Source organism: Tympanuchus pallidicinctus, unplaced genomic scaffold, assembly GCF_026119805.1.
Source record: "Tympanuchus pallidicinctus isolate F22 unplaced genomic scaffold, pur_lepc_1.0 scaffold27, whole genome shotgun sequence".
Lineage (NCBI taxonomy): Eukaryota > Metazoa > Chordata > Aves > Galliformes > Phasianidae > Tympanuchus > Tympanuchus pallidicinctus.
Window position 1 is genome coordinate 7,735,520 of NW_026294744.1, and position 17,757 is coordinate 7,753,276.

The 17,757-nt window shown below is 39.8% G+C and overlaps 1 protein-coding gene across 1 annotated transcript; it reads right to left on the reverse strand.

Annotated features, from left to right (window-relative positions):
- Positions 1–5,291: 5,291 nt before the first annotated feature.
- Positions 5,292–12,279, reverse strand: LOC128084564 (C3a anaphylatoxin chemotactic receptor-like). Its single transcript, XM_052690754.1, has 2 exons — positions 12,029–12,279; positions 5,292–10,451 (listed from the first exon to the last, which is right to left on the reverse strand). The coding sequence occupies exon 2, from the start codon at positions 10,448–10,450 to the stop codon at positions 9,059–9,061; it is 1,392 nt and encodes a 463-aa protein (XP_052546714.1). The 5' UTR covers position 10,451; positions 12,029–12,279; the 3' UTR covers positions 5,292–9,058.
- Between the last annotated feature and the right edge of the window lie 5,478 nt (positions 12,280–17,757).

The window sequence follows — 17,757 nt, forward strand, 5'->3', positions numbered from 1 at the left end:
GGGATATTTGACCTTGTTTTTGTGAAACTAATGCATTGCTTTCTGGTTTTATGGAAGCGGTTGCAATTCTTAATCACTTCTCAAGATGTTTATCAGATTTTTGATGAAATCTTACTCTTCCTACTCTTATCTTTGGAAACAGTTGTTCAAAAATGTACGTATTGCCAAAAAGTGATGACACGAATAAGGTGTGATTGTGAAGCAAAGGATATTTTTCTCTGGTAATTTATTTATATCAATTAAAAAAAAAAAAAAAAAAGGATGATGCTTTCAGCAGTCTTGAAACCTATTCTCATATCCCTTTATTAAATCAGAAAGCAAGGCTATATATTTCTCATTGTTCACAGGACTGACTGTGTTTAACAAATGCATAAAACTGCTTTCCACACCTTGAGTCAGCACTGCACTCCTTGTCATTGTTTCAGCCCAGACAGTGCCTATTGCACACCGATGTTTGGCTGCTGAGCAATACACGCATGGCTGAGGCTAGGCCGGGCTGCTTGGTAGGTCAGAGCCACGTCCATGATTGTGTAGAGCAGGGGGCAGCCATAGGATGGGTTGTGCTTCTCCTTATGCGGCCTACAGACTGCAGCTTGCAAATCCCTGCCCTAAGCCATCTGTTTCATGTGTTTAGCAGGGTAGGGTATATATCCCACTCTACATTCAGGCAAATGCACTGTGGTCTCTGATACTATGATCTTTGCATATATACATGTGTGCATTTTTGTTATTTATTGGGACATCAGATTCGTGGCACATTCTGTACGTGTTCCCAGGAGGGATGGCACTACCTGTGATACTGCTCACTAAGTAGATAATCAGTTGTGGCTTGGTAGAGGAGAAAGAGAACACCAATTTTTGAGAGGATAAATCAGAAAAGTCACGGAAAGGCAGAGAACTCACACTTCCACTCACTGTAACTTGAATTTATAGAAGAAAGCAAGAAGGATTGTCGTGGAAATCCCTCTACTCATTTCATTCCAGAACAGAAGCATATGAAGTATTGGGACATGTGGAAGATGTCAGACTGATGGGGAAAAAAAAAGACCATTTTTCTTTTTCTAAACTGCTGCTCCCGGGTTGAGGATCTTTTCAATGTTGTCGAAAGCTTTATAAGTTTACAATTCTATTCATCACCACATCCAAAAATAATCCTCTGCTCTGGAAGCCATCTGTCTTACTGGGAGGATGGAAACATTGACCTGGTTCTGTGGAAATGGAGACAGCAAGTTTTTCTCTGTGGATGCATTACATTTCATTCATTGATGATTCTTTGAGATGCATGCTTTATAAAGGAAGATTTTAAAACTCTTAATATAAGATGAAATGCAATGCTTCCATGGAAGGAGGGATCATAATTGAAGTGTTTAGGCTGACCTTTCATTTTAATATGTATTTCTTCCTAGAGGAGCTGCATCACTCGCCTCAAACAGCCAAGAGGTGTCCACATTAAAAAAATTACATTTTCTTGGCTGGCAGTATCCTGCTACAGTCCTCTGACTGATGTAACAGTGTAAGCTCTTCTCCAGTGAAAATATATTCTAACTTCAGATACACAACACAGGCAGGACTAAATTGGACGAACATATGTTTCTTTGAAGGCTGTTTGCTAACAGTAATTGCTTTTACTTCCAGTAAATTTGTTGGGAGCTCCTCTAGCACTTATCTGGCAGAGCTATAAGGAAAGTAAAAAACAACATTCAGAGATAAGTCTTTCAAAAACAGTATGAAATCTATCGAGTAAATTAGTCAATAGTTCAAGAATTATTAGGCTCAAAGCTGATGTCAGGGAATCTGTGCTGCTGTTTTTTCACACTAAGAAGACAGGTAAGACAGATCAGCATCAAAACAGAGAGGTCCCAGACAAATCAAAGCTGATTTTAATGAACTTTTTTTTTTTTTACTTTTGGATCCAAGTTTTCTGTGATTCAGGAATATCTTTGATACTTTACCTATGGAAATTTCCCAGAACAAAGCCACAGTCAGGTTTAAGTCTGGGGCATATTGTGGGTCTATCCTCCTCCTGATTCCTTCCACTTTCTTTAAATTCACAGAACATAAATGGGCCACAACAGCCCGTCCTTTAAATATAAAAATATCTTGCACACACAGTATTTCTGACATCTAGAAGACTGCCTTAATTACAAGGGCAGTCACTGGGAGGCAGCCAGGCCTGACTGGAGGAAGATGAGGACTTCTGTCTTATTTTCAGCTTTACCTCTTCTGTCCTCACACTCACCTGACATTTCACCAACTAATAGACATGAGAGGTCTAGTCCTTCAGCACAGATGTCCTCCATCATGGTCTGCACCAGCCTTGCAGAGAGCAGCTAATTTGAAAAGCTTTTTGAAAGAACACAGGTTGTAAAAGCATCCAATGGCCAGAATTTAAAATTCAAATGATAAGTTAATACTATTCAGTAAGGCAGGCAAATACAGATGCTAGCTAAAAGGAAATGTTCACCCCCCAACCCCCACTCCTCCCCACCCCCACCCCCCCAATCCTTAAATTGTGATATGATGATTTTTTAAAAGCACATTTTAATTTAAATTAAGTTTGTTGAAGTGCACAGCATGAGGGATTACATATAGCTAAAAACACCAATGGAAAGTCCTTATATCAGCACATATAACGAGACAAATGTGGTACATGATAATATGATTCACACAGGATGCCTCCCCTTCTCTTATTCTTCTGCAGAAGTGGGAGGGTGTAGTTCCTAGAACTGTGGTTTAGGAAACAGTGTGGAAATCTACATCCATGTGAAATTCTGGGAAACTAGTGTCTGGTTTTAGATGCTGCAATGTTTTCAGACAAATTAGAGTACTGTCACCTGAAAGCCATAGATTTTCCTCTGTGTTTGGCAATCTCTGTGAGCAGTTTCCATGAAGAAGCAGGGTCGGCTTACTGCTATCAGCCCCTGGCAGGGACCTCGACCTTTCTGCATGAACCAGCCACATCACAACTGAGATACGAAAGATCACAGTATTTCCTGTAAGTCCCTCTGCTTCAGGCCTCTAATATATTTTGTTGTATATAGTGTTTGAAAACACTGAAGTCAAGAGATTATATCCTAAGGGTAGAATACAGAGGTATGTAGTTTAATGAGGGAAGGAAACAAGTGATCGTAAATTACAGAAAACTCTGCTGAGTTGTGGGTGATATGTATATACAGAAAAAGTAACATGCTTGCAAATCCCTGTTATCATTCATCAACAGAGAAATGAACTCTTTTTTCTACTGCCATTTGACGTACGTAACTCAGTTATAAAAGCACTAGCTGATGTCTCCATAGAATGGCTTTTTCAAGTTGGAATTTCTGTGCTCCCAAGAAAAGCAACCTCAGCATCATTTTTCAGACTAATGGAAAATGAAAAAAGTTAATATAATGCATCCCTGTGGGACTCCCATAGCTGTTTCTATCTGTTTTTATTTATTCATTTCTCCAAGTGTGTGGCACCCCTTTATGCATGAGTATGTCTAAATTGCAATAGAGAATACATGAGTGACACAACTGAAGACTTACGTACATGTAAGACTTTTCCTCTGGAAGGTGACCAGAAATACTTCTAGCATGAGAAAGTATAAAAAATTCAATTATTGCTTCCCTTCCCTTCCCTTCCCTTCCCTTCCCTTCCCTTCCCTTCCCTTCCCTTCCCTTCCCTTCCCTTCCCTTCCCTTCCCTTCCCTTCCCTTCCCTTCCCTTCCCTTCCCTTCCCTTCCCTTCCCTTCCCTTCCCTTCCCTTCCCTTCCCTTCCCTTCCCTTCCCTTCCCTTCCCTTCCCTTCATTAACCTAGGAACAACTTCTCATGTCTTTGGGAACTGAAATTGAGGTCTCAAGGAAATGAATGTTTCTCTGCTTTTCTGCAAAGTCATGTGTTTTTCATACCCCCATCTTTATCTCAGCTTGCATAACTTGTAATAGTCCAAACCTCCTCACTTCTCATGGCAAATCACATGTAAAAGGCGTGTAAAGTCATGACACTGGAGGAGAGTTTCAGAGCTGTCTTCAGCTGGCCTGAGACTCCTCAGCTTGCAACCCCCCTCCCCTTGGAATAATGACTAATTAATAAGCTAATACATTGTTTGCTTAAAATATATGTGATCATATGCAACAGCTTGCTCAGAATACACATAGTAGGTTGTTTTGGTGCACCTAATCTGAGTCAGTGAAGTACACATTAGTCACTGTCTTCTCACTGGACGAAACAAACCAGGGAACGGGATGGGACAAAGGCTTAATTCCCACTTAGCTAATATCACACAGGATATCAGCTTTTCCCCCATGGTTTCAGTTTCCCCTTCTTTTGCCTTCCTGAAGAAAATTTTCATGAAACTGTGCTGTTCAGACTTAATCAGATATTTTACTCCACCTTCTTGAGAGTGAGCAGATTACAGAGATTTGACATTTTTCCACATAAAAATACTCTTCACATTTAACTTTGATTAATGACTGTCTTCTCTGCCTTCTTTTTGAAGAATAAACTTGGGCCATTTTATTTTATGGAGTGCTTTTCCTCATTAATAACTGAAGGATTCTTCCTCTCCATTGCACAAACAGTTGGGTAGCCAGAGAAGACTAATTGAAAACCAGCCTGGAAGAATCCTGTATGGGAAGGCTTTTGCTACCACAGGAAATTAAGAAGCTAGAAGGAGAGGGACTGACTTTCTGTGTGATTAAGGCCTATTTATATTCTGAAATGTGGTTTGGCCTAGCTATTTGAAAGTTGCAATTCTATGTAAAGGAAAAATGTCAAGAAAAGAAAATTGTATCATCTGTAGATTCAAGTGTGAATTTCTGTGCATGGCTACTCTTGTTCGAAAAGTCAAAGCAAGGACAAAAAGATTTTCATTCCCCAAAATACTAAATACTACACAATCATAATCAAAATCTTTAAAGTTTTAAATTGCATTATAGTCAGTGAATGCTCAGAAGAAAAGCTCTTCTGTTTTGAAATGGATTTTGAGTTACTATATCCAATTTCCTTTCCTTAAGAAACTGTAGGCATATTCTGCATATCCATATGATCTTCCATATTTTTGCATTCATACTTCTCCACTCCTGCCTATAAATTCAGCTATCTCTGTACAATTAAAATCTAAATGCATTTATTCTATGAGGATGCAGCTGCTGTAGATAACAGATATATAATCAATAGCCTTGCCAAGCAACCTGAACTTTTTCTTTGAAGGCTTCATCTGCAGTGGTTATCAATTTGTTGCAGCGTCTGCAATAATCCTCACAGCTGCATGGGCTATGAAAACTGGAAGTGAAGTGCATAAGCCAAGAGCCTTTTGCCAAGAAAATTTTAACTTGCTTACATTGCAAAAGCATCAAAGTAGATGTTTCCTTGACTTCTTTAAGATTACATGCTGGATCCAGACAGCTTAAGTCATGTGCTTCCAACTTTGTGGCTTGTCTGGGCCTCACTGGCTGAAGAGGAATTGTTTTGGGCTGCATATTCATAGGTTGCTCTGTAAGTAATGCCTCATGTATTTCCATGGAAACTACAATAGATACAATGAGTACAGTAACTCTGCTTGATAGAGAAAATTCTCAGCTATAGAAGAATAATTTGTACCATACTTGCCACTATTAGCTACATATTTTCACCATCAGTAAATAAGAGCCTGCAAGCCATGTTCCTCAAAACTGGCAGCAGCTGAGGTGACTCACTGTCACTGTCACCACTGCTGAAATGCACCACCCACCACCTCACTGTGCTCATATCTATGGTTTTATCTCCCTAAACATTCAGCAAACAATGACAAATATCACTGGCTGCCTTTCTTTCCATATGGAGGAATTCAATGGTATTCCCTTGCTGCGTATGCACTTCCTTGTCAAACATCACTCTGTCAAACTGCCCCTCCACTGCTACATGTTTCATGACAACAAAATGTAATGGAATATTGGTAGGAGGGGTCAGGCTCTACTGCCATACCACCAATGTATGTATCTGATGTCATGGGCCAACATAATAAAACAAGAGGCATTACTTTTGGAGCAGCCAAATATAATATAGTTAATAAATACTTAACAAAACGAATTTTAATTTTTAATACTTCTATTAGTACAGTTTTAAAAAGAGAGCAACAAAAGCATAAAACTAATGGTATATGTCACTTTATTTTTTCAAACTAACACATCAGTCTGGTTCAGTGGCCGTGGTCACAATTCGTAGTGAGTTCTCAAGGTGCTCATCAGAGATTTTTGATGAAATTTTATTCTTCCTGTGCCTCATTCTTGACAGCAGTTGTTCACAAATGTGCACACTGCCCAATGACATGAATATGACATGAATAGAGAGTGATTGTGAAGAGAGGGATATTTTCCTCTTGAAAAAGTCTGATAAAGAGCCATTACCCCATTTTTGCGTTGAATGTCTGACTTCAACTCTACATATTCAATCTGAAAAATATATTTATGTTGAATGAAAGTGGAGTTGTAAGTATAGCAAAAATTTGATTATTTCTTTCAGCAATCTTGAAACCTATTCTAAAACTCCTTTATCAAAACAGAAACAAGTCTGCATATTTTTTGCTGTTCACAGGACTATGTTTAGCCAATGTATCAAAATGCGTACAGCTATCTGCCATAACTTGAGTTAGCACAGCACAGTAAAAAATAAACTTTGAGCCATCTTCTGGTATTTCTGGATGAAAAAATGTCCTTCAAAATAATAAGAGAAACTTCTGCAGGTGCCAAGAATGAGATTCTTGACCAAGCTGTAGCTTTTGGTTAGGACAGGCGACTGAACATCTCAGTATTCTGCAGGTTAGAGTGAGCTGCTCTATGGCTGAAATACAAACTAGTCAGGATCAAGACAGCTGTCTAGACCATTAACAGCTTGTTTCATTTCATTCCACAGAGAAATCCTATGGTCAAGGGCACCCCAGCCTCCTCATCTCTTCTCTGATCCAACTCCATCGTGTCTGATTTCTACCCTGGACTCTCAAGGATATAATCACCCAGGTAAGAGGTAACTGTAAAGCATGTATCATGTATAGTATAGAAAAAGGGGACTGGGGGGGGGAGGAGGGTTCAGACTCCTTGCAGTTCACCTGGAGGGGATGATGGAATAGAGTGTGAACCCCAATTAATTGTTTCTGCTAGCAAATCAGGAAAGCAAAAAAGATACAGGAGTGTGTGCCAAAATTCTTCCTTCCCTAACCTGTATCCTTTGTTCCCTCTCTTGTTTTTTTTTTTCTTGTACAGTTGTGTTCTGTCAAACCTCTTATTTCATTTTAGTATTTTGTAAAGCCCATCCCAACTTTTATTCCTTGTTTATCAGTAAGGGGAACAAGACAGAAATAAAACAGCATGGTGGCTTTGACAAACCTGGGGCAAAGAAGGTAAAAACCTCTATTCTGACTGAAGGAAAGAGGTGGAAGTGTGACATTTCTTTTTTTTTTTTTTTTTTTTTATGTGTGTGTGTTGGGTGGGGATATCATTGAGTATGAGGAATGAGGGATCCCAGAGCCAACTTTAACATGGAGTTAGCTGTTGTCTGTGCTGCCTCCAATTCGGGATGGTAACGATGCAGCATGGAAGCATGTGTGATTGGGTTTCTGTGGAATGTGGCACCAAAAACAACCTGTAGTTGGTGCCAGTTAGCGCTTTGCAGATCATATTGCAGAGCTGGGCCCATGGAAATCTGAAACCACTGGAAGAAAAAAGAAAGATGACTCCTTCCACGAATGCTTGTGCCCACATTTTGCATATTTACATCATCTGCGTATTACTTGCATCCATCCATTACAACCATCACTTGCATATGTAAATACATGTCAAATCTTGTGACTCATTCCTCTGCCCCTGAATAACATGTAAATTGCCAGTGGATGGGAAGGCATTGGGTTGCCTATTTGGGTCTCTGCACTGATACCAGTTGTGGGGAGTGAAGGGAATCAAACCTGCCATGCAGAGTTCTTAAAGCTCCACAGTAGCAACTCACAGTGCTTTGTGTCAAGGGTCAGGCAGAGAGGTATCACAAATTTATTTTTGTGCATGCTTTCTTAAATAAAAGTGTTTACGGTTTAACACTTTCATGCCAGTATTGCATTTCTTTTGGCTGCGTCTAGCATGTGGGCTTGGTTCCTGTTTACCAGTTACCTTGAAAAGAAAATTTGGGTGTGGACATTACTAAATTAACAGCCTCCACTTAAGTGTACATTGCAACTGAGACTTTTCTGGTTATCAAGAGTCAGAAGTCCTAACAGCTGTCTGTTTTCCCAGCACTGAGACCAGTGCATCTTTCAACTTTCATCTTGGCCAGAAAAGCTGTGAAAACTACACTGTGGCTGAGAAGCTCCTCAAACTCTGCTTGCAATAAGCTAAAATACAGTAGGAATATTTGGGCAGTCTCAAACACCACCTTAAAGGAAAGTTTAGGACACTAATGGTAGGAGTGCTGAGGAGCCAGTGAGTACATACTAATGAACATAGTTACAGCATGAGAATTAGTGCAGTTACCACTGTACAATTATGTATTTCCTGGGATAAAAATGATATCTTGTACATCTACCAGAGAATGAAAATCAGTTCAGTGCAGCTGACTGGAGTATGTGTTGTTCCTATGCAATGCTGTAGTAAAATGTAGCACTTCTCTCTCTAAGTATCTTCAGAAAAAAAAATTTTCAGAACCAAGTATAGTCAGAGGAGAGACATCAGTGTTGGTTTCACCTGCATTTTATCAGAGACAGGAGATGCAGAACATCTTTAATAGACTTATGTGAATAACTGATTATTTTGTTATTCAGCAGTTCAGAAATTGAAGTACATGACTGCACTACAAACCATTCTGCAAGCCTTCTTTACTCTTTAATGTATGCTGGGTCTCTTGCTTCACTGGTCTTTCACAAGAGATTACTCTTAGTATTTCCAACTTCCCATCTTGCTATAGTAGGATATAAAGCAGATTAGCAGATCTGATGTGAACCATCACTGTGTCCTGTGTGCAGTTCTGTTCAGTAATCAGATGTGTTAAAGCAAAAAAAAGTGGAGAGTTGTTGATGTACAGAATTCTTTCTGCAGTAATGATGAGAAGTCCTGCATTAGACTGTGGTACTAACATCCTTATCTTTTGAAGTCTTGCTTCTGTCAACAGAGTAAGGGCTTGAACATGTTGGTTCATCAGTAAAGACTCCTTCCAAGACTCCTTGCAGTGATTGCCTTGCCTTTGCCCTGAAGTCCCGCCCCACAAAAACATACAACAGAGGGTTGATGCAGCTGTTAGCATATGCGAGTGCTACAGAGAGATGATCCCAGAGGATCAGTGACTCCTTCAGTTCTGTACCAGGAGTAGCCACAAGGGACAGAATCCCAACTATATGGTAGGGAGCCCAGCAGACAAAAAATGCAACTACCACAAGAATGATAGTTCTCAGCATCTTGCTTTGTGGCTTACGATAATTACTTGCACGCATCCTGAAAGCAATAAGAGCATAGCAAACTGCCATTATGCAGAAGGGAAGTATGAAGCCAAAGACAGCCCTAGTAATAGTTATTACAGTTAAAGGAAAGGGCATGGCATAATCATTACCACTGAAGACACTGTCAAAATCAAGCAAATCAAGAGGAGGATCAAGTAGGTTTAAATTGAAGTCACTGTTGGATGGTACAGGCAAGTTGGTATTAGGTAGATCACTCTGAGATTCCAATAGCCTGATGTCAGGATAGGCAGTCGAATTTAACAAGGAGTTCACATCTACAGTGGCATGAGAAAGGTGAGCTTCTGCAATTATGCCTTTGTTGGTGGATATGCTGTTTGCTTGAAAATCTAGGTAACTATAACTATCAGTAGGCTGATGAGCAAAGATGGTGCCAACATATGTGACAGCTGGTACTAAAGGTGAGTATTCTTCCAATAACCCAGTTACAGGATAACTGTCATCCATATATTCTAGTATTTCATAATCTCCAAAACTGTACCCACACTCAGTTTTTCCACCATCAGTGATCGTGTTGCGGTAGTGAAAGACAGGACAGCAGAAAATAAAGGCCAGGATCCAAATGCCACTGCATAGTAGTGAAATAAACTTAATTGTTCGATGATTTTGACACCAGACGGGTTTCATCACTAGGAGGCACCGGTCGATGCTGATCACCGTAAGTAGGAAAACACTAGCAAACATGGTGAAGATTATGACTGATGGGATGACTTTACAGAGAAACCAACCATATGGCCAGTGTTCGTTGAGGAACAAGTGAACAATGAAGAATGGCAGAGACAAGCAGCACATGAAGTCAGCCACAGCAAGGTTTAGGAACCAGATGATGTTCACAGACCTCTTCATTTTCAAACCAGCTACCCAGATAACCAACCCATTGCCTGGGATACCTATGATGAAAACGAGGATGAAGATAACCAGGGAGCCAATGGATTCTGGTGCATAATATATAGCATCCTGTTCATGTGAACTGCTGTTAACCAGGAGTGGAGGCATTCTGTAGTTAGAAAACAGAGAAGAAATTAGTAGGCACCTCCCCAGGTTTTTTGTCTGTACTGTCAGGAAATAGTACTGAGCTGGATGGATACAAAGGCATCAGCCTATACTTGTTTGCACTAAATGCTTACCTCTACTGATCTAGAAATTATTCAGCTTCATCATTCTTATAGTGGCTTAGTTAAGCAAAGCCCACTATTCAAACAGGAGATCGGTATGCACTTATATTCTTCTATTTCTGTCATCCTTTTTGATTTCAGCCTTGTTCTTTTCATTCTCTACTGAAGTTCCCGCTTTATTTATATGCCCTCAAAATCACCATTTTTCTTTCCTGATCAACTTCCTGCTTTGTATGCAGTTTTCTTTTACAGAATGATGTTAGCATTTTAGTTTTGTTTCCCTTTCAAATGAGCAATCTTTTCCTGGTATAACCAGTTAAATAGACTTAGGTTGAGAAGGCAATGATTATCTTACTGGAATAACTCTGCCCCATTTTCTGGAAATTATAAATAGAATGGATAAGACAGCAACTCTGTTTGTTAAAGGACATTTTTAAGGAAGTCACAGTAAGCACTTCCTTCTCCTTTCTTTTCTAGCCTATACATATGTCCTGAGCTCTTTGCTAGATCTTTGGAAAGCTAGTCTTGATGAGAAAGGCAAGAAATAAATGGTTTAAGAATGACAGAGATACAGTTGAATAAAAAAGAAATAAGGAGCAATAGTAATACGATTATTGAACCACTTAGGTTTAAGAAAAGCTATTATATTGCATGAAAGTGAAGCTGAGTCACAGAACATCTTGGAGTGGTTTAAAACTGTGAGAGGTGGCAGTAGAAAAACTTGATTTGTTCAGTCATTCTTAGACATAGATGCTAGTTAACTAAGAAGAGGAAGTTAAGAAATCTAGAAAAGCAAAAGCAGGTCAGAGAAAAAGAGCTTAATACTCATCTTGTAAGCTTTAACAAAATTGTTTTTAAAATCCCTGTTAACTACACTCTTGACAAATCAATGAAGATGGTTATGTTGCTGAATGATCAGTAAAAGAATTTCCAGAAGGCAAAGAAAATGCATAGGCAAGAGTTGAATACAACCTGCACAAGTAACTGAGATTATATGAATAAGCAAACCAAGACTGTTTCTATTTAAACCTCTGTTATGCCAGTAATGAGATGCCAGTCACAGACTGCTAAGTGCAGGTCTAAATCTATGCTATTATTAAAAACAAAACAAAATAAGGACAACCACATCCAAATAATCTTTCTCTTTCTTGTATAACATATAGTCTAAAGATGGAGTACATCACTCCAGCGTTTGAACTGTTCCATCACAAAGAAAATTATGTAAATGGTTACAACAGACATTGCAATTAACTTTTTTTTTTTTTTTTTTTTTTGTAATAACTGTTCACAGTCTTTTAGGTGAGTTGACTTGTAAGGAAAGCTATGAAGTAAGTCATTGGAAAGCAGCAATTACGAAGATGGAAATGAGAACTGAAGGGGGGGACAAAGGTTTTCAAGAGTGAATAATATGAAACTGCACATTAAAGTAGAAAGCAAGACTGTAGCTTATTGCACCTACCTCAGTGAAGCAAATATTGCAGTGCATCAGGGTACAGGAAGCATCGGTCCTGTGTCCAGAGTGACTGCAAAAAAAGAAGCTCATTACATTTTAGGAACTGCTTTTTTTCCCTTAATTTGCATGTGTGTGCAAGGTAACCTTCCCACCCTGAGGGAGAGGCTTATAGCGTCTCTTATTTGAAGATTTAAAGGTAATTGGCAGGTAAGTAACAAAGCAAGAAAACCATAAGAAGCGGTTTCAGCACTGTCAAAATGAAATACTGTCCTACGTCAGAGAAAATCGGGAAGCTAAAGAGTGATAATCACAGACACATACTTTAAACTTTCCATAAGAAGACACAAAATCTCAATGCCAAATCAGTTGTCTTGCCTACTAACGTAACAGAGAAATGTTCTTCATTTACTTCACAAATACAAAACCTAGCTCAATACCATCAGGTGTTTGATCTGTTGTTTTGTAGCCACTTCATCTTTTTTCACATCAGTACATTCATTTAGCTCATCCAGTTTCTTATTATACTGGATTCTTGACAATCCAGATCAGCTTCTGTCCCAGCCTGAGTTTAGTTCACAAAATACAGGACATTGTACTCAAGAAACCATAATTGCATGTATCAAAGATCAAAGGCATTTTAGTCTGTTTTGTTACCTTTCCATACAGCAGATACAGAAAACTTTTTTTTTTTTTTTTTTTTTTTTTTTTTTTTTTGTGCATGCATGCATGATTTTTTTTTTTTTTTTTTTAAAGGAAAAAGAAAACGGAACTTGGCCTGATGAAATGTTAGAAATGGTGGATTGGTCAGAGGAAATGCTGATACCACAAAACGCTGGCAGGCTTTGAACAGCCAAGACATTTAAAACAAGTAACAATAGAGTTCCCCCCAACACACCTAATCTGGGAAGTCAAGAAACTGCTAGCAGGAATGGCAAAGCACGGGTGTACAAAAAATTGGCCTCAGTACTTTGATTTCAAATGGAAAATGAACCATAACTTTGGGAAGTTCTGCTTCAAAGCATGTTATCTCTTCTGCAACACACGAATGCTGACTCAAACACAAAAGCCATGTAACCACAGACAGGAAGACAGGCCAGAAATTCACTGTTCCCTTAAAGATAAATGGACTATCAGCAGCCTGCAAAGACAATTCCTCTATCTGTGTCTGTTCTCAGCTGCTGTCTTTCCTGAGGGAATCCAGAGACCTGGTTAGAAAGGGATCTGTGCACTGGTGTCTTGTTGAGAGGAGTGTATTCCTGTGTGTTTCTGTTGGCCAAAGGATGCACATACTTTTCACTAGCATGTGACTGGCTAGCTCCAGTCAAACTTTTCCATGCAAGAAGACCCTTCTATACCAGTCTATACCAGATCAGGTCTGATTCCTCCAGTTAAAACTTCTCCCATTGCAACCCTGTCACAACAAGTACATTACCTTTAGTCCAGCCAGCTAATTCTGGACAGTGACAAGATTATGAAATACCTTATTGTGTATGTTTCCAAGCCAACTGAAATTTTAAGCAGCTCCACTAGTAATGTGTTTTGCACCCACTCCAGAATGAAAAAGCTAATGATGTAGGCATTTAAAGGAGATGGCATATTTTGTTACTATCAGAAAATGGTGACTGATCAAATTAGACCTTTGATAGCAGTTGGGATGGCAATCCCAAATCACCACACTATACTAATTTCTTCTCTTCCAGACTTCACCCTTCCCCAGTTGTTAAAGAGTCAGCTTGGAAGGTCTCTAACAGAATCACTGAAGAACTTCTGGAGGTGGTCTAGTATACCCCACTGCACCAAGCAGGATTAGCTAAAGCAGATTACTTATGACTGCTTTAAGTTTCCACAGAAGGAGGCTTCCCAGCTTTTCTGGAAATTCTGTTCCAATTTTCAACCACCCTCAAACAAAAAAGTGTGTACTTGTGTCTTTCAGTCGGTATTTCCCATTTTACACTTTGTGCCAACTACCTGTCACCATACACTACTGAGAAGAGTCTGGCTCCCTCTCCTTTACATACTCTGATCAGATAGCCCTGAGCCTTCCCTTCCCCAGGCTGGATAGTCTCTGCTATCACAGCTCGTTCTTGCATAAAAAGTGTTCCAGTCACTTAACCATCTTATTGGCCTTTCACAATCCTCACTCTGCTATGTCCACATCTCTATTGTACTGGAGAGTTCAGAACTGCACACAGCACTTTAGATGTAGTCTCATCAGTGCTGAGGAAGGGGAGAATCCCTTTCTTGTGCCAGCTGGCAGCACTTCTCCTAATGTAGCACTGAGTGCTGTTAGCCTTAATAGCTATGATGGTGCATCACTGGCTCATCTTTCAGCTTTTTTCCACCAGAACCACAAGACTATCATTCTCTGCAGAGCTGCTTACCAGTCAGTTGGCCGAAGAATGTACAACTGCACTGAGTTGTTTCCTCTCGGGTGCTGGAATTTGCACTTCCCCATCTTGAACTTCTTTATGTTTCTCCCTGACCAATTCTTAGCCTGTTGATGTTCCTCTGAATGCCAGCAAAACCACCTGGTGTGTCAGCCAGTTCTGAAACATCTGCAGACTTGTTAAGAGTGCACTCTGCTTCACCATCCAGGTTTTTAATAAAGAGTTAAACAGTACCAGAATGAGTTTTAACTGCTGCTGTATACCACTACAGACTTGCATCTACTTGGATTTAGCTCTTCTGATCACAACTCTCTGAGTCCACTACTTCAGTTGCTTTTTGATCCACCCCACTGTCCTCTTATTTAGCCCATACTCCATCAGTGTGTCTATGAGGATGATTGTGTTGAAATTTACCTTGATGGTAACTATCAATTGGCCACCACAAACAATCGACTAAAATCTTAATGCAAGTTACAACTGACATTGCTTCTTTCAGATGTTACAAAACTGCAGCAGTCTACCAATCACTGAATAGTTAGTTGCATCCAAAAAAACCCACAGAATCATTGAAAGGTTTGAGTTGGAAAGGAACTTTGAAGATCAGCTAGTTCCAATTCCTCCTGCAAAGACACTCTTTCCACTCGATTGGATTGCTCAAATCCCTGTCCAACCTGGTCTTGAACACTGCCAGGAATGGGGCAACCACAGCCTCTCTAGGCAATCTTTTTCAGTATCTAACTAGCCTAATCATGAAAAATTTATTCCTTATATCTAATCTAAACGTACTGTAGTTTAAAACTACATTTTGTCCTATCATTATACTCCCTGATAAAGAATCACTCTCCGTCTTTCCTGTGCAATGAGGTCTCACTGGAGCCTTCTCTTCTTTAGAGTAAATAACTCCAACTCTCTCTGCCTTGTCTTCATAGGAGATTGGAGAGGTGTTCCAGCCCTTTGATCCTCCTTATGGACCTATTCTGGACTTGATCCAAAAGGTCCATGGCTTGTACCAGGTATCTCAGTTCTAAAAGTATTATTCCAGACGGGCTTTCATGAGAGTGGAGTAGAGGGGGAGAATCATAGACTTGCAGAATCATAGAACGGTTTGGGTTCTAAGATCATCTGGCTCCAACTCCCTGTTATAGGAACTGCTCCCTTGCTCAAAGGCCCATACAGTCTGGCCTAGAATGCTTCCAGGGTGGGGGCATTCAACACCTTACTGGACAACCTGTTTCAGTGTCTCACCACCGTCACAGAATAAAGAATTTCTTCCTAATATCTAGTCTAACTCATGGCCCTTCTCTTGACCCACTCCAACATCCCAATGTTTTAGAACTGGACGCAGTACTCCAGGTGAGGTCTCATGAGAGCAGAGTAGAGGGGCAGTATCCCCTCCCTCAACCTGCTGGTCACACTTCTCTTGATGCAACCCAGGAGATGGTTGACTTCTGGGCTGCAAGCACACAGCTTATGTTGAATCTTTCATCAATTGACACTCCCAAGTCCTTCTCCTCAGGGTTTCTGTCAAGACATTCTCCACCCAGCCTGTAACCGTGCTTGGGATTGCTCCAGCCTGGGTGCAGAACCTTGCACTTGGCCTCATTGAACTTCATGGGGTTGGCATGAACTCACCTCTCAAGCCTGTCCAGGTCCCTCTGGATGGCATCCCTTCTCTCTAGTGTGTCAGCTGCACCGCTCAGCTTGGTATCATCATTGATGTCCTTCACCCTGGCCATCTTCTTTGGATGCAGCTCAGGATAAGATCAGCTTTCTGATTTGCAAGCACACATTGCTGGCTCATATTCAGGTGTCTCTGCATAAAATTCTGTTAAATGTAAAGATGCAATGGAATTCAAAAGATAAATACTTCAGGAAGTATTCAGCAGCACCTTGAATACTGAGTTCTGTGTTGATCCTCTATCACAAAAACAGTTGTGATACCAGAAATTATATAGATGACTGGACAGTCATGGCTGAGAATGGCTTCTGGTGGACATGCTATACAAGTGAGAATGTTTCATCTTGTGAAAAAACATCTGAGTGATAGCATGAAAGATGAACGGAGAAGTCAATTTGCGGAGGTGTCTCACTGTTGCCACTGTTGAAATGCACTACCCACCACCTCACTGTGCTCACATCCACTGTTTGGTCTCCGTAAACATTCAGCATACATTGATGAATGTCACTGACTGCCTTTTTTTTCCACATGGAGGACTTCAATGACACATCTTTCCATCATACACACTCCCATACCAGATATTCATTTCAGGGGAGGTGGACTACATAACCTTTAAGGATCCTTTCCATCTCTAGGGATTCTATGATTCCATATTTCTACATCATCTAGTCTTTTATTTGCGTTGAAGGTGGTTATTTATATGTCTAAAATATGGAGCATTTCTATCATGACACTACATTTCAGCAACCTGAGTCTAGCCTGCTGTGGTTAGGAGAAAAAAATAACCACACAACTCACATTGAAACTGTCTTGAAGTATCTCTATTTCTCTAAAATTGCTGACTGCGTGAAGTCAATAGCTGTGCCATTTACTGTATGAAAGACTGAAGGGGAAAAGTAACAAATAATGTGTTAATAGCTGCCATTGATGTCGGCTGCTATAAACCATTTTAGCTGCTAGATGTACTGCAGAAAGAGTAATTTTCTGTGAGAAAACACAGAGTAAGAGCTTTAGGAAAAGATGTTCAACCACAATAAATTAAGCCAAAATGTACCACGAGGTTTCTACTGGTCAGAATGCGCTGCACAGGGAAGTGTTGTACAGGTATGCTCTGCATCTGGAAGCTAGGAGTCACCCAGGAGCTTGCTTTATTTTCTTAACTGTTATAAACTCTAACAGCAAATTCTTTTAATATTTGACTTCTGTCATCTGAAATCTCTGAATTCTCTCTGCCATCATAGCTACTTGCATTATTTTCTTTTCTTTTTTCCTTCTTTTTTTCTTTTTTTTCCACTCATCCAAAAAATATTTAGTCATTTATGTTAATAAAAGGGCTGACATGTTTATTCCCAGCAGAAACAGGATTCAAGATTGTGAAAGAAGTGATATGGCTGAAGATACCTAAACTTCTGAAGGTGTTGTGGTCTTCACTGACTCATCCCACCCTTGGCCTGAGCTTGTCATAGTCTCTCTGATAATAAATGGTATGGACAGCAAAAGAGAAGGAATGGTAAAACCAGAAGAAATAAAAAAAAAAAAAAAAAAACAGAAAAAAAAGAAAAAAAAAAAAAAACAAGATAAGATAATACAGAAGACAACAGCAAAAGAATTAAGAAATCATGATGTCTCAAAAGAGGAAGGTCTTAATTAAGCTGAAAAAAGACTGACTT

What these genes read in the sequence shown, in the direction of transcription:
- LOC128084564 (XM_052690754.1), bottom strand. Translation starts at nt 10,450, where the DNA reads ATGCCTCCACTCCTGGTTAACAGCAGTTCACATGAACAGGATGCTATA.